The sequence below is a fragment of the Melopsittacus undulatus genome, chromosome 7 (genome assembly GCF_012275295.1).
Source record: "Melopsittacus undulatus isolate bMelUnd1 chromosome 7, bMelUnd1.mat.Z, whole genome shotgun sequence".
Classification (NCBI taxonomy): domain Eukaryota; kingdom Metazoa; phylum Chordata; class Aves; order Psittaciformes; family Psittaculidae; genus Melopsittacus; species Melopsittacus undulatus.
In genome coordinates this window covers 19,494,136-19,517,578 of record NC_047533.1, presented here as the reverse complement: position 1 = coordinate 19,517,578, position 23,443 = coordinate 19,494,136, and the positions used below count along the sequence as shown (strand labels likewise).

The 23,443-nt window shown below is 37.3% G+C and overlaps 1 protein-coding gene across 1 annotated transcript in view; it reads right to left on the bottom strand.

Annotated features, from left to right (window-relative positions):
- The window catches only part of TBC1D19 (TBC1 domain family member 19), a 48,105-nt gene extending 26,719 nt beyond the window's left edge, over positions 1-21,386 (bottom strand). The window contains exons 1-9 of the mRNA XM_005142873.3: positions 21,239-21,386; positions 12,828-12,900; positions 12,015-12,060; positions 10,188-10,263; positions 3,284-3,358; positions 2,344-2,407; positions 1,567-1,613; positions 961-1,071; positions 80-152 (exon numbers count right to left, since the gene is read on the bottom strand). Coding sequence (XP_005142930.1) covers positions 80-152; positions 961-1,071; positions 1,567-1,613; positions 2,344-2,407; positions 3,284-3,358; positions 10,188-10,263; positions 12,015-12,060; positions 12,828-12,900; positions 21,239-21,337 — 664 coding nt within the window. The 5' untranslated portion in view covers positions 21,338-21,386. The remainder of the gene's footprint in view (positions 1-79; positions 153-960; positions 1,072-1,566; positions 1,614-2,343; positions 2,408-3,283; positions 3,359-10,187; positions 10,264-12,014; positions 12,061-12,827; positions 12,901-21,238) is intronic.
- Between the last annotated feature and the right edge of the window lie 2,057 nt (positions 21,387-23,443).

The following is a 23,443-nucleotide window of genomic DNA, read 5'->3' as shown; positions in this document are numbered from 1 at the left end:
ATACAGATTACTTGATAATTGTAAAGTATTCTACTCATTAGTGTTCTATTTAAATGACTGAAGCACAGCATTAGCTAACCAGGAGGCACTTGTGCTGAATCATCAATACCCAGCTGTCCTATATTTAAGCCTAGTTCAGTGAAGTCTTCTTTCTGAAAAGAAACAAAACCATAAAATAGTAATTAACAACATTTAATTCTCTAAATCACCAGAGATTTCTTCTGAAGACTTAATGCAAATATTTTCTAAACCAAACATAGCTCTTTTAAGTGCCTAAATATGAAATATGAGCTCAGGTTTTTAAAGAGAAGAATCTCACATCAATTCTTACTCTAGTTTCAATTATAGGCCCCAGTTTTCATGTCAACTATGAGCTACACCTGGATGTCATAAAGTGGTAAATGAAAGATCAGCTTAGGGATCTCTAATTCTCTGCTCTTTTCCAGCACAGGTGCCAGTATTTCTACAAGCACAAAATCATAAAGAACCTTATCACTGAAGCATTAAGAGCTCTCCTATTTTCCAGTTATACCCAAGCATCTCCTTTCATTCACAATCAGACAAAAAAGAGATTTAAAATTATTTTGACCAGAAAAACAGAAGCTAACTGATTATCAGGTTACTGATCTTGTACAGCATTAAACAAAACTCTAGAATTAAGATTAGCTACACTGAAAAAAAAGTGAATAACACATACAGAAACACATTTTTGGCACAAATCAAACCTATGTGGCATAAATAGAAACCTTCCTACCTGCAGGTAATTTGCTGTTTAGTTTTATACCTTTTCATAAAACTTTCTTAGGCTCTGTATATTAACTGCTTGTTTAAATTGATTTACACTTTCAAAAAGAGAAACCTATCATTATACTAAAATTCTTCCTTATTGCTTAGAATCTTATTCATTAGCAAGGCAAAATAATTATTACAGAAACCTCTTGTAAGATGAAATATACTTACCAATTCTGGAATATCTTTAACTTTTAGAGGAACCTGAATTAGCCCCAGATGATTTCTGAAACTAGGCTGGTCTCCATTTTCATAATTTGGGTTTCGAAGATTCATCAGTACCTTAAAAATGGTACCTCTGTCATTCCTTGGGTATATTTAGAAATTTACATTCAAAACTCTTCCTAACTTCATCAGTATTACAAACAATACATTCACTCAGCAAAAAAAAACATTTCCTGCAACTATCATATATACAGGCCCAAATTATCAAATTGTATCTCAACATTTTCAAAATCAAAAAGAACCCAAAATTTTTAAGGAGCAAAGAAAAAGTTCTATTTATGAAATAAAAAAGCAGAACGTATCAAATTATCAGCTTAACATTGCAATTTAAAATGTAAAATTATTTATGAAATCAGATGGAGAATGCGTCTCAGGAGGTAAAAAGTTAGCTCCAAACTGCTCTTTAGACAAAGATAAGTTTGTCAGAAACATGCCAAACTTCACTTGCTGTAAACGACAAATTGTCTGAAATACACTTATTTTTCCCCCTTCACATAAAAGGCTGTAATGGATCCAAGTCAATGGCTGCATCATTGTTTCGTAAATGCTTACCTCAAGAAAATCTTTAGGTGCATAAACAGGGCGGAAAAGACTTAGATCTGAAATAAGATTAGAGCAAAGATTAAATTAACATCACAGATATCATGGCTACAACCACCACATATTCTCCAAACATAACAATCTTTGGATTGAACCATTCTTAGATATGGGAGAGAGATGATTTTCAAGAGTTCTGGTTTGGTTTTTTTTTAACAGAATAGATTGTTAAATTAAATATACTGCTTTCAAACAAAAAACAGGGGCTAGCCATAAATGATCCATGAAAAGTGCTTGCCATCGCAGAGGTGGTACTGCAATACAAACCAGTACCTTTGCAAAAGTAATTTAAGGAACTTGGCTGTCACCAAGGCAGTTATCCTTGCTCTCCAAAAGTGTAATGCAACTGACTATTCTGTGCAAATTATATTTCTGTATTTTAATAATAAAATGTCTGAGCTCAGTTATCTGAAGTTCTGAACACCTTCTATCAGCCTGAGCTAACACTAAGAGGAGCTGTGCCCTAGCTGTATAAATCCGTAAAGCACTGGAAGGAGAAACATTATACCATAACCTCTCCGTGATGATTCAAAGCTAATAAAATAATTTGAAACAAAAAAAAAATGAAATTAATATTTATTTATGCATAACAAAACACTACCAATAAGAAAAAAAAATACTTAAATCAGTTTATCTTGAAGTGATTACATTGATCTTTGACTGATAAATAAGATGCACATGCTATTTTTCCATGTACAAAAATTTAATGCACATAAAATTAGTGGATCTTACCTGGCTCATCAGTTCCCATTTCATTCCATTTATTAAGCAGTTCTTTCTGTTCACTTGCAGGCCTCTGAAAGGCACAAGAAAGTAACTCTTCTTTTTTTTTAACAGAATCAGTAAAACCATGCCTATTTTAAATACATAAATTAATGAAAAAAAGACTGTACTAGAAACACAAACTTATTTTGCTTACAAATTATGCCCAGCCTGAAGGTATGTTCTACAGCAGAAAGTCCAAGTTCCAGTTCAAGGAAAAAAGGAGCCCAAGGGTTTTTACTAATGAATTCTAGGCTGTTTAGTAGTCAGATGCATATTATTAAAGATTTACTGCTCATTCCATTGAGCTGTTGGACTTCATCATCAAATTCCTGTCCCTATGTCTGTCATGAAAAGCGAACACAGCTGCATTCTGAAACTTATTTCCATTATCTCCCAATTCCATGATCTTTAAAATTAAAGTCTCTAAATTAATAAAAACCAAACCAAAACAGAGCAGAATGAATGACATTGAAATTAACACTGTACCGAACAGTACCTCTCTCCAAAGTACCTGTTTAGATATAGTTTCCTCCAGTACACAAAGTATATCTCTATTGTGTACAGGCTGTACAATTAGAAGTTACACAGTTGAGTCTGCACACAAAAATGTTCTAATAGAAGCAATAAAAATAGCAATTAGCTTTACAACATGCTGATGCTCCCTCAAGAGGATAATTACGGCAACAGCTAAGAGGAAGATTTACTTCAGACTTCCATCTTCTCCCAAGCTGAGCTGCTGCAAACATTGCTGCTATCCCAAAAAAATCATCCTGCATTAAAATTACCTGGATAACAGCCTTTCTGCTCTTAATAACCATGTGTAAAACGAACATTGTGTTACAAGTGTGCAAGATGAGGCTTAATTTCCAAAAACTGTCAGTTTGGAAGCAGAAAGTTAATACATTACCTTCTGCGCTAGTGGGATACCGAGTTCTGTGCACATGCTGTTTAGACTTTTTAGGATTCGCTTCTCCCAGCTTCCCTAAAACATACAAAAATTAAATTATATGCAGTTACTTTTTCCTCCAATTGCATTTATCATGTAATAGCAAGCAACTTTTAAAAGTTATGTATAAGAAAAGCTAGCAAGAATCACTGACTGAATCTGCAAAACCATGAAGGGAATATTTCCATGCTTGTTTAAATTGAAACAACAGAGCAACAAAATTACATCATTGACATAACAATAAAGAACCAGAAAATTTAGTTGTTCACATTTCAAATCTCAAATAAAGCATGTATTTCACAATTATTTGGTTTTGACATATGCATAATGATCAAGCTTCCTTCCGTATCAACACACAACATTTTTCAAATTATTATAAGCAGGACAATCAACTGTGGAGAATACCTTCTCCACTTTGTGACCTGAAGAAAGTACAAGTCTTTCTGAAAACAAGGTATCTTAACTGTTCTCAGAAATTAAAGAAGTTAGAAATCTGGTATTCTGTAAAGCTAAAAAAAAAGCTAAAAAAAAAAAAAGGAAAAACTAAAAAAATAAAATGTAAACTTTCTTGTAAAATAATGCTCAGGAAATTGTTTTCTAAACAGAAAATCAGAAGTAGACAATACCTCAGCAGCAAATGGACAGGCTAAAGAGCAATCAGATTCTTCTGACTACTGCATTAGACTTTGAACACACCATATGGTGCCTAATCCATGGCTAATTCCTCTGAAGTTAATGCCAACTAGACTTACTCTGGATTTTGCTTCCGTGATTATAGCACTACCGGTAGGTTGTATATTTAATTTTCTGTGGACCATGAGTCAGGCCTCAACCAAATGAATGCAGAGACTCCTCTTAATGTCATTTACCTCTATTTATTATTTATGATTTGCTTTAGACACACAGCAGTTAGTTATGGTCTAACCACATGTTACTCAAACTTAAAATTTAGTCCAAAAGAGGCTGCAGTTTATTAAACAGAAAGTTACTGAAGGGCAGATGTTCAAACATTCATTAAAAAAAGTAAAAATTAGAACTTGTCTGTAATTGTTTCATCTTAGCTTTCGTTTACAAGGTCCTCCCATGACTTTTTCATCAAACGAAATACCTACATTTTGATAAAAATTTCATCCCTTCACCTTCTCTTACACAAACAAAACAGGTTTGAGTTTCAACTGTCAGGAATGTTTTCCAAATTCCAGTATTTTTATAATATTCTGTACAGTATTTTTATTTAACTGAATTATCATATTCAAATGCCTTCCAAATGCTGCAGTTAAGTAACCTGGTTATTCTCACAGGAAGGGATGGTGCAGAGCATTTACAGTATCCTATTTTTGCTGAAAAGTGGTTTTGTTGCTGAAAGAAATGAGAAGGGAGAGAGCAGAAAGACCACTCAACCATACAGTGTAAGAAAGTGGAAACAGAGAATATAGAGGTGTTAGTAGCAGTTCAAAAACCAAACTGAAATAAACAAGATCAGTCACAGAATCATAAAATGCCAGGTTGGAAGGGACTTAAAGGATCACCTGGTCCAACCTTTCTTGGCACAAGCACAGTCTAGATTAGATATCCCAGCACCCCGTCCAGCTGAATCTCAAAGGTGTCCAACACTGGGGAATCCACCACTTCCCTGGGGATATTATTACAGTGGCTGATTGTCCTCATTCTGAAAAATCTCCCAAGGAGTAACTCCTGCCCATTATCCCTGTCCTTTCCATGTGACTCCTTGTACAAATTAAGTCTTCACCTTTGTGGCTACTCTTTTAAATACTGTAGCAGGGTGATAAGGTCTCCCCTTAGCCTTCTTTCCTCAAGGCTGAACAAATCCAGTTCTCTGTGCCTTTCCTCAGGCAGCAGCTTCCCAGTCCTTGGATCATCTTTGTGGCCCTTCCCTGACTTCATAAGGTTATTGTTAGCACACTTTTCCAGCCTATCAAGGTCTCCCTGCAGGGTGGCTCATCCTTCCAAAGTGTCTACTTCCCCCTTCAGTTTGGTATTCATCAGGGTACACTTGATCCCATCAAAATTAAGGGGTGAAAAACACACAAACAAAAAAGGCGTGGGTATGCTCCAAGATAGAAAAGCTACAGAAGAAGCACAGAGGAGGCAGATGGCAGCTTTGCAAGCTCGTTCCAAGGAGCAACAGAGGTCAATACTCTTGGTGTGACTGACAATTGCCAGACCAGGCATTAACTCACTTATTGCACTGGGGATGCAACATGTGAGTAATAAATCACTTCCGGATACTTATAAACTGGGCCATAATTTATTCTTCAGGAATCTGCCTGTAAAAGATGTTCAAATAAAAGCAACCAAGTGAGGACTACACAGCCAGATGCCCGCTCTCCCCACAACAGTGGGGTTACCTGAAGTAAGCAGAAACAGAATGAAGCGTCCTCAACTGAAATAAAGGCAGAGTTCAAAAAGTAATTTCATTAATGGGAACAATACATCTTCCAAGATGATTCCTCTAATTTTATGAAGAAATTTAACACAAAGGAAACACGTTGCTGGGATTGCTATGGTTGCAATGATAACTTTCACACTTAGTTGAAACCAAGGAAGGCAGTACTGGAATTTGCAAACAATTTCATACAGTCATTGAATGGTTTGGGTTGGAAGGGGCTTTCAAGATTATCTAGTTCTAAGCCCCCTGCCAAAGGCAGGGACACCTTCCAATAGACCAGGTTGCTCAAACCCCCATACAGCCTGGCCTTGAACATTGCCAGGGATGAGATATTCACAGCTTCTCAGGGCAGCTGCTTCCAGTGCCTCACCACCCTCATAGTGAAGAATTTCTTCTAAATGTCTAATCTAAATCCATTCTTTTTCAGTTTAAAGCCATTCCCCCTTGTCCTGTCACTACCTGCCCTTGTAAAAAGTCCTTCTCCAGATTTCTTGTTAGGTCCTCTTTAGGTACTGGAGGCTGCTCTAAGGTCTCCCCTGAGCCTTCCCTTCTCCAGACTGAATGAACCCTACTCTCAGCCCATCTTCATAGGAGAGGTTCTCCAGCACTCTGATCATCTTCATGGCCCTCACAAGTCCAATAGGTCCATGTCCTTCAAACATGTCTATTACAGACATGTAATAACAGATTTGTCTTATCCTGTGGAAAGTACTTTATAAACTTCCATGGCAGTTAAATTAATCTGAATGGACAACAAATAAACATAAATATGTCACAACTGCACAAACTAGACAAGATTAGTTACAGTTTTTTCCACAATAATGAATCCTAAAATTCTTTCTTCTAGAACCCTAGAAAATCTTTTTTTTCAGGGTGTACCTAATAAGACCTACTCTGCAGGAAGAATTCAAGGTGTCTGAACACAGAATTCATTTGGTACTTATTCTCTAATCAAACCCTGTAAATTTCAAGCAGAAGACAGTGTTTAGTTTGTTGTGAAGTTTGTAAAATCTACGTATGACACAATTAGAAGACAGCTTTGTGGGAGATATTAGACTGTGAAAACACTTCCTAACATTTCTTTGGACTCAGCTTTTTATGCTACTCTTTACACCTCTTTTTGTTCTTATTTTTATGTTATCCATTTCATTTCTTCATTACTGTTTGCAGCAAAGTTGTCCTAAATCTAGCAAAGACTTTCCCAGTGAACTCTGGGAACAATACAGTCGAAGAGGTCTGCAATCATTTCCCCTCATTCAAATGTAGATACAAAAATAGTTGATACAGCAGTCCAGTGGATTCAGGAATGTTTCAACTCACATCAGTCACTGCTGGGCAGGTAAAGCTAATTAGTAAAGTTCAGATTTTTAATCCTAGTATCTAGTATTAACTCCTTGTCTGCATTAAGATGTGTAAGCTTTAAGCAATAATTCTGCTGTTTAACAAGGTAGGAAGAAGTGAGCTATCTCTCCAAAACTGTAAGTGGACCAAACACCTCAAAAAACACCAGGGATGCATGTTTTAAAGAAAGGTCCTTAATATTGTCTGACATTTTTCATTAAACAAAATTCCAAGACATAGTACTTCTCTGTCTAGGAAAGGCCTAAACCATGATAGACTGAAGCAGCCATACCTGGTGTTCTATCTCAACCCACACAGGACCAGCTCTTAAGAGCACACAATTAGAAAATACCCATTATGTTACACCATTATTCAAATATATGTAAATATTAATGACAGTATATTTTTCTACACTGGACAATACCACAACTGCATGAATGATTTATGGCACTACTACTCCTTGCTGTTAATGCTTTATCCTTTCCTAGAAAGCTGTTTTTCTTTTGAGGTAATGAAAGTAATACTGCTTAAAACGTCAGGGCTGCCACTTAAGAATGAGAGAACAGAACAAATTTGAGGAGGAAAAAGGGTTAATTACACGCATTTTTATATCTACTTAGAAAAATACTAATATAGTTTTAATTACTAATTCAAAGTCATTCCAGTAACTGATATCAAAGTAAGATGGTTTTCAGACAGTATTACCCTTCTTTCCAGAATTCTTAAGTGAAGAAAAATTAATTAAGATAGAAAAGGATAAAGAAAATGTCAACAAGCTCATAACAATGGAAACAACATCCTAAATGCTGGCTGTGCCTAATTTAACTAGACTATGAAAACAGAAAACATTACACAGAAAACATTTTTCTGCCAGGACAAATTTTGTTGATAGCACCAAAATATTCTTTTCCAACTGCTGGGATGTTAAAAGACAAAGTAGAAAAAAGAAAAACAAATCTGCTTACAAATAGATCAAAAAAGTCTCTCCCTTAAAAAAAAAATAATTAGATTTCCAATACCTAATCAAAAGAAGTTGGTAAGTTTACACTTCCACTTCTCTCCCGAAAGGTACTAGTAACCTGCATGTTTGCATTTTAGCTATTTCCAAATATTTTAAACAAAATTATTGAAACACTAACTTTGTAAGATTTTTACATTGTTTACTGTTCTTCAATCAACTAAAGTAACAAAATAAAACCTAGTTGTAATTCAACTGATCTGGTCATGACTGTTTCTTATAGACCTATTTCCTACAATGACAAATGTGTGTGCATCTTGAAAATCAAAATATTTAGAAAATATTATGTTAATTCCTGTGTATTTATTACTATTTCACAACTATACCATCTAACAATATTTCTATATGAAAAGGATTCCTATGTCTTTATTGAAGAGCCGCATTTCAAGAAAGGACCTGAAGGAGGATCCACTGCTTTTGGTTGGGATGGAGTTGTTTTTCTTCGTAGTAGCTGGTATAGAGACATATTTTGGATTTGTAACAAAAAAGGTTTTGATAACACACCAATGTTTTTGCTACTGCTGAGAAGTGAGTACATAGCATGCAGGCCTTTTCTGTTTCTCATGCTTCACACTAGGGAGTAGGCTGGAGGTGCACAAGGAGTTTGGAAGAACAGAGCTATGACAGCTGACCACAACTGAGCAAAGGGATATTCCAGAGCATAAGACATCATGCTCTAAATAAAACAGCTGGGAGAAAGAAGGAGGAAGGGAAGCATTTAGAGTTACAGTGTTTGCCTGCCCAAGTAACTGTGACAATTGTTGGAGCCCTGCTTTCCTGGAGATGGCTGAACACCTGCCTGCTGATGGGAAGCAGTAAATGAGTTCCTTGTGTTGCTTTGCTGGAATGTGCAGTTTCTGCTTTACTCTTAAACTGTCTTCATCAAAAGTTTTCTCACTTTTGCCCTTCTGATTCTCCACCCAATCCCACTGGGAGAGAGTGAATGAGTGGCTGAGCTGCCTACCACGGTTAACCTACCCAAGAGGATATGGATGCCTAATATTCTTTGAAATGGGGATATGAAAATTTGAAACTAGTAAAGTCAGGAGTTCTGCTCATTCCTAAACCATTAGAAAAAATAGCCCTTCCCACAGAAAGCTAAATATTCGTTACTGTAAGTACTGTATACGCTTTTACAAAATAATAGTCAATGAAGCTGGTTTAGACAAACATACACATAGACACACCTCTGTGGTTTTCCCATTAGTAAACTGATAAGAGTGATTATTTTCAGGCAGTAAATTGTGGAATTACATTTCACGCCACAGAGGAAATATTGTTTAATACAATACGGTTCCCAAACGCTAACGACTGAAATGCAGGACAGCAAGATAAATCTTACTGGAATAAAAACCATATGATTGAAAAAGGAACACAATTTGTTGAATACCTTGTAAAAGAATACTGCAATATATTTCTAGGCACGCCTGAGTTAAGTATAATTTCACTCTTACCTCAGATACTTGGGTTAGATCACATTCTTCAAGCATTCTTTTTTAATGTGGCTTTTTTATTTATTTCAAATGTAATATATTGGTGAAGAAATAAAAACAACAAAGCAAAAATATTTTTTCATGACACCAAAAATTCTCATTTAATCTTCTATAGTTCAGTTTCTCTTATTGTCCTTCAATGTGCCTTAAGCTCCTTAGCTCTATACTTTTCATCTTCCTTTCAGATTTCTAAGTACTTAATGTAGCTACACTTTCTTTCCTATGTCTGCAGCCTGTTCTTTCATTGCAAAACTGCCTGCCTGTGTCTCCTCAAAACAATATTTTTGTAACCCTAAGTGAAGTGATTTATAGCTACACTTTTCTTTCCTGCCAACAAAATAAAATTCTCCTCCTTGACCTATTTCACATTATCTCTATTCTACTTTCACCTACCTGCCAAAATATCCTAATTCCTTCATTCTTGAACATTTCCTGTATGAAGGTAAAATGTCACATATACAGTATTATTAGCTTTGATGTAATTACAAATTTGTTTTTCCTAAGGTATAAGCCTCAGAAATTGTACAACAACATTATATACAGTAAATCTAAAATAGTCTAATCAAAGATCTGATGTGAATGGTAAAATTGACAACAACCAACCTGTGCTTTCCTCATATAAGCTAATGGTTCTTTCATATGCTCAGGTGGTGCTGCAGGATGGCAGGGCGAAGGAAACCTTAAAGAAAGTATAGCACATTTTAAACATTCAGAGTTGTTGGGCTTTTTTTGCAGATTTTTATTAACCCTGTATTCATAAACTTAAACATAACTTCTTTCATGAGAGCAATAGTAATGTGGATCAGAACTAAAAATAGACATCATTTTTGAATACATTTCTTCCTCATCTTTTCCTATGAACACAAACAATGTAAAGTTATGTTAGTATTAATGTTTCAACATGAGTTCTTCTTATATTAAAGATAATACTTCCTCATAATGTCACATATTTGTAAAATAAAATAATTCTGTGAACAAATCAGCTGTTTTAAAAGTGCGCCCTTTTCACATCATGTCATCTTTATAACCCCTGAAACTTTTACTATTCAGGATATTATATTTTTTACAAGAGACAATACAGGGTTTGGAGGAGTTCCTTTTAAAAATCGAAACTGAACATGTACATATCCAATGTGGTGTTGACCTAAGCAAAGCTGAATATCCATTCATAAACTGCATATGCAAAAATATAAAAGCTGGAATATAAAGAAGAAAAAAAAAAAGCATGACTAATTTATCTTCCAGTACTGCACATTATTTCCAATGGGTTATTGCCCAACATTTTATCCAGCTTAATTTTAACTCAAAAAAAATTGTCTCAAATGCCCTTCAGGAAACAAAATTTGCACAAAGCTTCTCTCATAGCTAGCCTGAATTTTCATTTGTTTAAATGCATTTAAGCAGCTCACAGAATTATAGAATGATTTGGGTTGGAAGGACTTCGAAGATCATCTAGTTCTAACCCCCTGCCACAGGCAGGGACACCTTCCACTAGACCATGTCCCTATGTGTAGAATGGAATTAATAAAAATAAATTTCAGCAATGTTGTTTCTTGGCTTTTCCACAATGCTCCTAAAATCACGCTACTCTTAGTTTCAAATTTACAGGGCTAATTTCATTATTTTGCAGCTTACATCTCCATGAGCTCTAAAAAAGCATAGGCATTAGTTCAAAACACAGGTAAATATCTTTCCTATGCAAGGTACAATGACGATGAATCCTTGCTAACAGATACAAGTACAGCTGTAAATGAGTCCCTCATACAACTATGACATACTGTTCAGAACCAGTAACTCTAATAAGCTTATTAAAATTAGCACAAATAGATTTGCATACACATTTCTTATTATACAATTGCATTTAAGGCTATATCTGTTATGAAATTCACCTTTCCTCCTTGTCAGAATGTACAGGTAACTTACACTTCCCACAAGTCTAACACAAAGTTTGCAAAGGATTTTCAGAAATTTTGGTATGTCTATAACCACATCCCAAGCATGATGATCACTGATCTGGTAAGTCTAGAGATTTAATATCTTATGACTGAGTCAAATAATTAATACAACAAATATGTGCAATGCTGTCATAAACATCTGAAAACCATTAAAATTAATTTGCAGCAACTACCTCAGCTACACATGAATCACATCATGACTGTCGGTACTTTTGGACATAAATCAGCAAATTACTAAAGTTACAAAAAACTTTGGTGATATTTATTTCACTTACCTTAAAACGTACATGAGTCCAGTATTTTTACCAGGATTAAAAAGAAATAATGGCATTTTAAAACCAGAAATGAAGCAGGTACCCTTGGTATGACAGATCTTGCAGTTAACAGTAACAGATCATACACCTACATATACAAATGAATCAGAAGTAAAACATGCAAGCACTTCTTATTAAATAAAAATACTAAATAAACTCACACGCTGAGATGGCTATAAACAGCATTCTGAAGCTTCTTTTCCCAACCTGTTAAAATAAAAAAAGTACCCAGAAGACAACTTTAGGAAATAAGACTAACAGAATGTGAATTGGAGGTTGCTTTGCAGTCACCAGTTTTCTGTCCTATTCTAATTCATGTCTACCTACCAGAGAGGAAGAGATGAAAAATCCTTATCAAGATAGGAAAAACTACAAGTTCAGACCTGTATAAAGGTTGAATATCCTTTATTTTCATCTACTGTTCAAATAGTTCACAGTTTTGGTTAAATAATTATATGCTATTTTTTCAAAGCCATCATATTATTTTAACAACTATAAAAATTAAGAGACACAGTGTTTCTGATTATTATTTATCACTTATGATCAAACCTTAATAACTTATCATTAAATCTTCACATTATATTTACATAGCCTGCAACATCCTATGGAAATAGGAAATTTAACTAAGGATAAAATATTCAAGAGTACCTCCATGAATGCTACTTTCCACTTTCAGAAGTGACTGAACTCTTGTATTATTCAGAACTTTTAGAAAAATTACCAGAATCTTTTAAAAGTATAAAATCCCTTCTTTCCATAGTATGTGTTTCAAAATTCTGCTGAAATCCAAGAACTGTTTCCCTTTTAATTTTCTCTCTCTTATTTAATACTCTGGAATCACTGAATGCTTACTTCTGGATATTGTCAGCAACAAGACACTAAGCTGTACAAACTGCTACTTTCACCATGTATGTTGCATATGTTCTTACACAGATCTATGCTACTCACAAGTGTATCAATGAAATAATACAAACCTGATGTCTTCAGAAAATCCTTAATGTCTTCTTTCAGTGATTCCAGTTTAATTTCTGGTTTGTGTAGGCTAACCTAATATGAAAAATTAACAAATAAGAATAAAGCAAGCACTGAAAAGAAAGTAAGTTGTATGTAATAATATATAGTTATATACACAATATATACATATAGTGAAATAACACACATGCTTAAGGTTACCTACAAAGCAATCTGCTTCCTACTAGCTTGACAACAGTAACTGCAGCCAAAAATATCAACCAACTTTCTCCTCACTCCATGTCTTTTCTTTCACATCAGTGATAAAAGCTGTATGTGGGGAAGGAAAGAGAAGAAGGGAATGGGAGGATGGTGTGACATATATCTTTAATATTCTGAGCAAGCACAAATGCTAGACTACACATTAAAGGACTGGTTATAAGGTACATAATTAAATAACTAGAAGCCACTCACTGTATTCTACATGAACGAATCAAACTAAAAATGTTCCACAACTCTTCATTTAACCTCCCACAGTTCACTTCTTTCAGATACGAAATGACATCTTCAAACTTCAGATAAAAACTGTGAATCAAACATTTCTCACTGCAGCTGTGACTACCGGGTATATACAGCCTGTTGTAATGAAATACACTCAACAGACAATTAGGTACCAACCAGCTTTACAACCATACCATGACGCTACCACCCAGATGATGCTGCAGACTTTCCAGCACCAGCAGGAGCAGCTGCTCTAGCATCTCCTGCTTCTTCTACTGTTAGACAAAGAGGAGAAAACAAATAGACCATAAAGGTCTAAAAGGACAACTATCAGAAACTCGTGAATTTCTGTAACTTCTAATACATATTTTCCTAAAAGTGGAGTGTGACAATAGTTGATTTACACCAGAGGATAAAGCTAGAGGCTTAGAAAAGAATACCAACCCTGCCTGCTAATTGGAAAATAGCACTGGGAGATCTGTGTGCAACTCACTCCACTGTCGTGACAGCTCAAGGCATATGTTAGAAGCATATGGCCACATAATCTACCCCAAAATGTGAGATATCTCTTACCAAAAGCAACTCAGCAATATGCTATAGACATATCAGCTGCTGATTCAACTACAGTAAGTTATGCTGCAATTAAAAATAAATTTTCATCAGCCTGTGCACTTTGCCAGCCCTAAGAGCACTGCAGACAGCATGGCATGCTTTACGTCCATCACACACAACTAACTTCACAATCCTTACCGTTTACACACAAAAAAAGGGAACTTGTTGTACTTGCTGGAAAAGTTGGTCTACATGAATTCACAATGCAGAATTTTAAGGAAATCTTTCCATTTTCCCTGCCTGAAAAGATGAATGCCCAATAATGCACAGACTGATAGCATCAGCATTTCTGCTCTTATTTTAAGTCCCCCTGCCACTACAGGTAAGGAAGGCTTTTATATTTGGTTTACTGACTGCAATAGCAAAGAGGCTGTAAGCATGCTTTCTGAGAAAGAAAGGTGATCCTAAGCACAAACCATGAGGTGTGGTGAACTGCATAACTCTCATGTCATGTATCCTGTTAAGCACAATGGTAACAGCTGGCAAAGGGTCGTCACCAAATGTAGGAAATCAAAGATTTTCATGGGAGTTCTTGGCCAGCTCACAGATCGCCCTTTTAAGCAACAGCCTCAAGGAGTATTTTATGAATGGCTCCTTCTGAGCCTACTTTTGTGGAAAGTCCTGTCTGTTTTGGACTGACATATGCCAGGATGAGGGTTTTTTTTCTGCTACAAGGCAGTGGTTCAGTACCTCTCCTGTATGCATTTTAAACAAAGTAACGCGCATCAAACTGGGCAAATTGTGCCTTACTGTTCCTCAGAAGTTTTTGTTCACACTTTTGTAAATGTTCAGCTTTGTATTCTGGGTTAAATATGGTCAATCCCGAGGTCCATGGGGTTGTCTACCTTTAAAATCCTTTATAGATATTAAAAAAAAACTCAAAAATACAACTCATCAACAGATGATAAATCACACACACACACACAAAGAGCTTTAGAATCTGTTGAAAAGTGGGTTTGTTGTCTTAACACTGTGAGTAGTGAAAGAAGTGACAAAAGTGCAACCAGGAGAACAGTATTTTAATCCTCTGCCAGTCACACATCTGAAATATTTGTGGGCTCACGGCTAATTAAGGAAGGTCTGACACTCATACTGACTTTTCTTATGTGAGGATTCCTGGAAATTATGGCTACTCCTACAACATATTGCAATAGAGGAAATAAAGAGTTCAGTCCACACAGATGACTTCCCATTTTCCCTGTCAGGCACAAAGATACAACAGAGGACCTTCTTGTGAACTGCTGTTCGCAACAGAGCCTGTTCCCCAGTTGCAGAACAAAGAAACAGTGACTCTTTTGTATGCAGCAAGGCAGCAGTCAAAAAAGAAGCAGGACAGCACCCTGGGGAAAACTTTCTCCAAGGATTACTTTGGTGCATCAACCAGTTACCTTCATGTGTTCATGCGCATTTATTCAGTCAAATTCTATTTCACTATTTCTAGCCCTGATGCAGCTGCAGCAAATACTCCTGTGCTAATCTTTAACTTAACAAAACTTCTAATTCTAGCCTCTTTCCTGTACCCTTTTCCTTCTCTTGACTGCAAAATGCCCTACTGAGACAAATTTTCATGTAGGAAACATGAAAATTCTCTCTCCCCCCCCAAATTATGGGGGGCATTTCTGTCCCTACTGTTTCCATTTCAGGATGCAACCACCAAAGCCTCCTCCCATTTCCACTTTTATTTACTTCTGGAGTATGATAAATACATTCCTCCAGCACTAAACAGAGCTACAGAGCCACAGAAACTGCTGCTGTTAGGGACTCATTGCATACTGGACTGCTGCTCAGCCTTCAAATCAGATTTCTCACCTGAAAGGGGACAATCTGGTAGAATGCTCAGACAGCTGCTGCAGCCAGTACAGAAGAACATACCTGTTTGGAATTTATATGGGTGTAAAGGGAACTAAATTGAGGAGTCAAGCAGACTTAGCAGAGATAATGTACCAAAATCACCAGACCAGGTTTACCACACACTTTTATTTTCCCTTTGGACTAACTGATCATCTTTCTGTGTTGTACTATGTTGCAAAATACATTCAGGTGTTTATATATTAAGTAGGGTTTGTTTGTTGCAAACAGCTTGGTACAACATGCTGCCTAAGTCTCATTTGCATTGTCATCCCTATGAGGGTTTGGTAGAATGAAAAGTGTGTTGCAAAAATTTTCTTTATATAAAAAGTATTACTGTGATTTACACTGATAAAAATGCCTGGCTAAGGTTTATTAGGAAAAAAACACCTTGATGAGATTTGTACTGATGAGCTGAATTCATTTCCTGCATGATCAAAATGCAGCATACACCCAGGCACAACTACAGACTGCAATTTCAATGCACACATCTTGATGAAAGAGCATCTTTCTTTTAAAAGAAAATAAAATCTGGTACCATAAGGAGGCTATCACAAGCAGGGTAGAAGAGAGTGAACAATATGGGGAGCAACCCACGATGGGAGAGTGACAACCAGACCAGGGAAAAATTCACGCTATTCAGAGGCTCAGTCAGCCCAACAATCCTGAAAGGAGACAGGGATAAATGCAGCATATTTCAGCAAGCAATAACACATTATTTTTAATAACAGTTGATGCCTACCAGTTTCTTTTCCCATATAACTGGCATTGTGAATTCTTATGTATATACTGGGGTTCAGGCACTGGGTGTTGGTGTTCATCTACAGTCTTGGTCAGCTTCTTGCAAATCAAGGAGAAACTGGCTGTTAGACATTCTTTCATAAAACAAGCTATTAGTACAGCATTTCTTGGCACCCTCTTCTTCAGCTGTACAGAAGAGAAAGGATAGTTTTGGGACTCGAAATTCTGCCAAACCTTCTGAAAGCTGGCTAAGGTACCACTAGCAATCCTTCATGTACATCTTCTTTGCCTTTGATTTTGGCAAGGTATCCCACTGAGATTTGGGCAGTCATCACCGTAAATGATACTCTAAATGTACACTTCCTGTGTACTTGGATGCCAAGATAGAAGAAAACCCAGACACCCAACACTGATCTGGCTGAAAGCAAGCAAAAGAATAGCACAGCAATTAGGTGGAAAATGCTGGTGGGCATAGTAAATTGATTGGCAGAGCAACTGAACAGACAGACAAATATAGGTGCAAACTAGCATCTAAATTTGGAAATGGCATTCAGTTACCATGACTGAAGCAGCATTGACCATGCAAGAGGATACATTAGCCATCAAGGTACAGCACTCAAATAAGTATAGGAAAATAGCTAGAGCACCAGCAACATACTACAAAGGGGAGGCTTGACAGAACAAAGTGTTCCAGCTTGACTCCTCTGCTAAACTATTTCTTTTCTCAACAAGAATAAACACTGCAGAGAAGTGACCCAACTACACTGAAATGTGGAACTGCATCAGGTGAACACATATTTTTATCCTGCTGCAAACAGTTCTGCAAACAACTTTACACAATCTAAATATTTTTACAGGCCATTTGCCATAATTTCTCTTCAAAGCCTTTTTGGTTTAGATAAGTATGTACACTCCTAGAGCATTCATTACTGTTCATTATGGTTTTGCACAAGTGCACAATGTTTTTAGCTTTTATTGCTATTATGTCCCAAATTACAATAAAGCACACACTCCCAAATGTGGTCCAACCTTAGCAGAAGTAAATTCAATAAAAGCTAATAAACATTCACCTTTTCTCACATAATCCATTCTGCCATAACTTAATTTTACCAGGATGAAGCCCACCTGTTAAAAACTACTTCAAGTACGACCACAACGATTTCAAGATAACACTCTCTTAAACACTTTAAATCCTACAAATTTTAAGGGAATGGTTTTGGTTTATACATTTCTGTAATAGAAGGAGGAATTATTCTGAGCATAACTAAAACAAACCTCAGCAAGGGTAAAACCCTGATTAAACTGACAGTTTTCCAAGCCTTCTACATTTCTGCACTAATTACACTATGTGAACAAGTACTGTGAACTTCATTACACAAGTTAAAATAACCTACCAGCTGTTAACAGAGAGCTTCAATTAGCCTTATACAAGAATAAACAGCTTCAAATATCATGTTCTTCTAAAAGATGTACAGGATAAGTTTTTTATAATATAATGTTGATGTTTTAATAGTTTTTCTAGGTTTTATTTGGATATAATATTAGTGCTGCAAATAAAATACACAAAAGGTAAAATATACAATGTACATTACTAAAAAAAATAAATCTGTGAATCAAGCTTGCATTGCTTCTGAACTCCATAGTTTGTCCAATGTATACACAACTGCATTCAATTTAAAACTCACTGTACTGCAAATGTTACTGCTGAACATTTAAACTAAAGTGCAAGCTCTATCAGTAAGCCCTTTGTTAAATACAATGCATGAAAAGGAATCATTAATTATCCAGGATGACTCACGAGCCTATGTTTATTTGATAAGTTTTATCAAATAAATGCTGTTATTTCACAGAAATATTCTCCTCCTTAATTTGATTTTCTACTTAAGTAGTGATCAGTATCAATTTATTTTTTTAACTGTTGGAGAAAAATGTAATACAAATAACACCTTCAGTTATCTTGGAAAATGTTCACTCCACATAAATTCTAAGATGTGTACCTGTACTCCCTTTAGAAGCACACAGTCAGGCTGTGGTCAGGTGCAGCGGCCCTAGCACTCCCAAAGCAAGCTCCTCTGCTTCTTCATTCAGCTGAAGTCTTGTGTACCCCAGTAACCCCAGCAGCAATTGTACCTGTTGAAAAGCTAATATCTAATATTTTGGATCTTCGTAACTGTTACTATTTCCTTTCCAACACACTACAAAATATGCTCAAAAGAAGTTCCAAAGCAAATGACAGGCACAGCAACACTCCTTCCAGCATTTATCTCTTTGTATTAACTGCAGGCATGTTACCAATATACCAGAACTCAACCTACAAAATCAACCTTACATTGATTTTCCAAATTGTTGCTAACAAGCATATAACCCTACCTCTGCCTCAGTTCCCAGGACAAAATGTGATTATCTTGGTACCCCCAGAGCTAAAGCTGTAGCAGAAAATCATTTGGTGCCCATGTAAAACTTTATTTCAAAGAGATTGTGTATCACAGTCCTTGACACTAGGTCAGGCTCTCAGTGACAGCCAAGCACAGCACTGGTGTGACCAGTTCATAACCACAGGGCTACTCTATCATCTCTCACAAATAATGCCAGGATATTGTGTTTTCCCAAAAATTCTATTAACTTGTGAAAGAAACTGCTTGTTTTCACCTCTCCTTCTTAGACATTAAAAGAGATGAATTTACAAAACACAGTTTTTGTTAATATTTAAAATACTGTTTGTGAGACTACATGAACTCTCAAAAATTGCAGGCAATATAATTGACCTTATGATCCATTCTGACTCTCATGTTTTCAGAGACAATAATTAGTTTTGAGGAAAGAGTATCAACAAGGTCATTTTCTACACTGACAAGATGAAGAGGAATCTTTGTAAAGGTAATATACAACTGTAGTATAAATACCAAAAAAAAAGTAAGTTTTATTCTAATGCACTGCTTCAAGAGGTTTCTCATAATACTATATGCATCCCCCAAAATAGAATAAAATCACCTAAAAAGGGGACCACCTGCATTAACAATACTGAAAGCGGTGCAGAGGAAGCATAGTTTAGAAACTGTTAGGCAGAAGAAGGAAAAATAAACACAACCTCCTATCAATAAACAGAGTTCAGGTGTGATGCACAGCAACAGCAAAGTTTTCCTATTTGGTAATGCAACTTCAGAAATATCCCATGTAATGGAAGGGAAATCAAACTTTCATTTAACACACAGAGAAGCAAATTCAGAATTCTGCTGCTAAGTGCTGGACAAAGATAAGGGACTCACTGACTGAGTCTTTGCAACTGCATAGTATAGCAACAATATGACCATAAAAGCATTACAAATAAAACAAATCTATACTGTACATGAAAGAACATAAATGCATGGAAGGTCAATAAAAAATTTCAAGATCAAGGAGAACAGAAAGATTCCTGACAAACAGGGTGTACAACTCTCTACACTGACAAATCCTTTTGTTGATGTAGCTATATTTTTTCGAGTCTTTCAGATTACTACACTGAACTATAGATCTTCTATTAATCTTTTACAAACTCTGCCAACACCTGCTCTTATATCAAACACCACCTTGGAAGGGCACTGCTAAGGCCCTCAGAGTGTCTATCTGTACGAGAAGGCTGTAAAAAATACCATCCACCAGCAGAGTTTAAGCACCCCGCTAAGTCCTGATGACATCTAGCTTCCTCGTGTTTCAAAACAAACATGCGAAGTATGAAATGACTGTGAAATCAGGCCTCAAGGGAGACAGAGACAAAAGAATGAATGTGGAGGTGAGAACATAAAGGTTTTATTACAATCAGCAACAGAGTTGATAGAGAACCTGTTTACCGCCTTTCTTGAGTACAAGGTCTTGAACTTGACTTTCCACACCTCATGTCAGGCTATGTGCGATGATGAATTGCCTAACACTTAGGAGAACCCAACACCTACACTCTTATAACTCCAGCCCCCTTCAAGTTAGGCACATTTGCTTACTCATACATCCAGACAGCAGTCAACAGGGGCAAAGCAGAGGTACATTTAGAAAGAGCACGAAATTGGCAATTAAAAACAAATAAAAAAACCAAACTCCAAACCCCAAACACCACCCCCACCCCGAATTTCATAAGACCCAACCCAAAACATTTCATTAACACCCAACGGCACCAACGTTACAGCACCACTACTATGTTATTATGGTTCCAACAACCGACACAATTTTCATCTGAAACATCCTAAATGAAGTTCAGCTGACATACGAAAATCTGGTTTCAAGTGCAGAGAAGTTACTAAATTTTAAAAAGCAACTGCATTCCCAGCCACAAAAATGAACTTCAATATGCATTTCCATCTATTTTCATTTCCTTTCACCAAACCCTCATTTTCTCAGGGTCACTCTGCAGGGATGGGCCTGTATTTAAAGCTTCCCAAATTAGAGATTAAAAGACAGAAAGAGATTCATTTTCGGAACTACATGAAGCAGCGAGATTTCAAAACGACAGTCTTCATATTTACTGTGAAACTCTTCAGTCCCAACGGGAGAAACTAACAATACAGCTGTAGAAACCCCGTCGACGAGGGAAGCAAAGGGGAAGAAAGGAGAAACACGCCCCCAGCTTCCCCCAGCGGAGGCCGCACAGGCTGGGCTGGGTTGGGCTGGGCAGGGCTGGGGCGACGGCCGGGAACAAAAGACTGGGAAAGGGAAACGGGCAAGGGAGGCGGGCCTGGGGGCACGGCGCCAGGTCGGGGCTCACCCGGGCCTGTCGCTCCAGCTGGGAGTGGAGGCTGGAGCCCTTCAGCCGCTGCACGATCCGTGCTATGGTGAGGGAGAGCCCGCTGTCCGGATCCAGCATCGCGACAAAACTCCCCTGGCCACTGGAGGGCTGCTGCACCGGACCGCTTTCGCCGCGGCACACGCCTCGGTAACCGGCGTTACCAGGCAACTGCGGGAGCGGGGCCGGTCCTTGGCTGCGTCCGGCTGGAAACTGACGCCGCACAGAAAGGTTCCTGCCGCTGATCATGACCCGAGCGGGGCAGCGTCGCCTGCACTGTACGCCCAAACCCTCGTGGCCACCTCGCCGCTCAGCAAGCCTTAATTAACCTGTCTGGCTTTGCCTTGTAAAAGGCCAAACCTTCTCTTGCAGTCAGCTATTACACCTCAGCCGAGCTGTTGTTATCAGTAGTTTACAATGCAGCGTCTTGAACTGCTGCTCAGAGAGCTGACAGTGAAAGGGCTTCAAACCCGCTGCAGTGCAGTCAGAAATATTAGCTTAGAAAACACCTTTAGCTGCAATTTAAGTGACTTTGCGCAGTATGAGGTAGCAGAAGTCATATATTCACATCATTAAAGCTTGAGATACAGTTAAAAAGCTGCTTTTTAGGACCTGAGGTATCACATCCATCTGGTGTGAACAGCAAATTCAGCCCTGAGGCTTGTTTCTATGTGCTCCTTGAGGAATTCAGGTGAAGTTTTATTGTGTTGTTGACTATTTTACCCCTGTTTGCTCAGCATAAAGAAGCATTAATTCATGTTCAATAACAGGAACCAGCACAGCCCTCATTTAAGCAAAGCAGCTGTGTGGCACTATGTACACCTCACTGGGTGATGTAAATGCAAAGAACTTTAATCCACTTAGCCTTTATGGGAAAATCTATTCCTATGTGCATCAGTAACAGGACCATATAATGAAATTCTCACTTAATAAAGTAATTTACTAAGCTGAAGTGCTAATTTTGAAGATCCCAGAATAATTAATAAATAAGCTAAGAGAGTTCAAGGAAGTAACATGGAAAACCTGAGCTCTAACCTCCAAAGCTAAGCATTAATACCCATTTTCAGCTCTGAGGATGGCAATACCTCTGTAAAACAAGGAATATGTCAAGATTCTGAAACATCAGATTGTAACTTTGTCACTGCTGTGAGTGATGCAGGTGTGAAGAAATGAAGATAGATGACGTTAGTTACCTTGCTAGAAAAAAAACGACTAGGTATAATAGGTATAAAAACACACTGGAACTCATCTGTCTGCAGCCTCTTTCGACTGATCTGTGAGCATTTCTGATTAAAATTAAGTTTAAAGGAGAATAGTAGCAGAAGATCAGAGATATTTGACAAACTGCAGAGAACCTGGAAAAGTCACTTATGCTAAATCAAAACACTGAGGAGAACTCACTTTTTATTCATGGAGAGCACAGAAATCATATGCCCAGATACCATTGCCTTGAATATCTGTTTTAATTTACATCAAGTTTTCTGTCAGTTCTGCTCTTACATGCATATATGAAGTTGGGGGCAACAGTGAGCACACTTTATTTTTTCTCTGTGTATAGGGAGTTAATTTGCCCACATTCCCAACTGGACAAGCATACAAAGTGTAATAGCTTTGTGTGCTAGCTCATAATAAAATTCTGCAAAGAGTTCACACTGAGGCAGTACCTCTCCTCATTTTTCTTTTACTGAGGAGAATCATTTCTTTGCGTAGGAACTTTATCTGCAAAGACAAGCGCATGCAGAAGGAAAGATCATGCCACTAAGCTCCACAGCAAAATGCCTCTAAGTCCAGGGTTTTACATTGCTCCTACAAGTGTGAGAATAAGCCCTACCTCTTTGCCTGGTACAGTGCTCAGCAGCATTTTCTTTTCTAGTTTTTGAGAGAACCTGTGGACTGCGACAAGGATAGCAATCTTACATTGCATTCGGCAAGTGTGTTGCTTGATTGATATGTAGGGACTCACAGGTTGGGTGCATTCCTGCTGGTAGCACAACATGGTGTCTGGCTGTTTTCCATGCTGTGATGGGCAGGCACCAAGTTCAGCCAGATGGCAGATTGTGGAGTGGAACAGAAGCCACAACACCTTGCTGGATAGAAGTGTGTGTTCTCTTGCTCCTGAGGAATACAGGGAAACAATACATCCAGGTGAGTTTCATGTGCAGTGCATAAGTATTTGCAGGTCTGCAA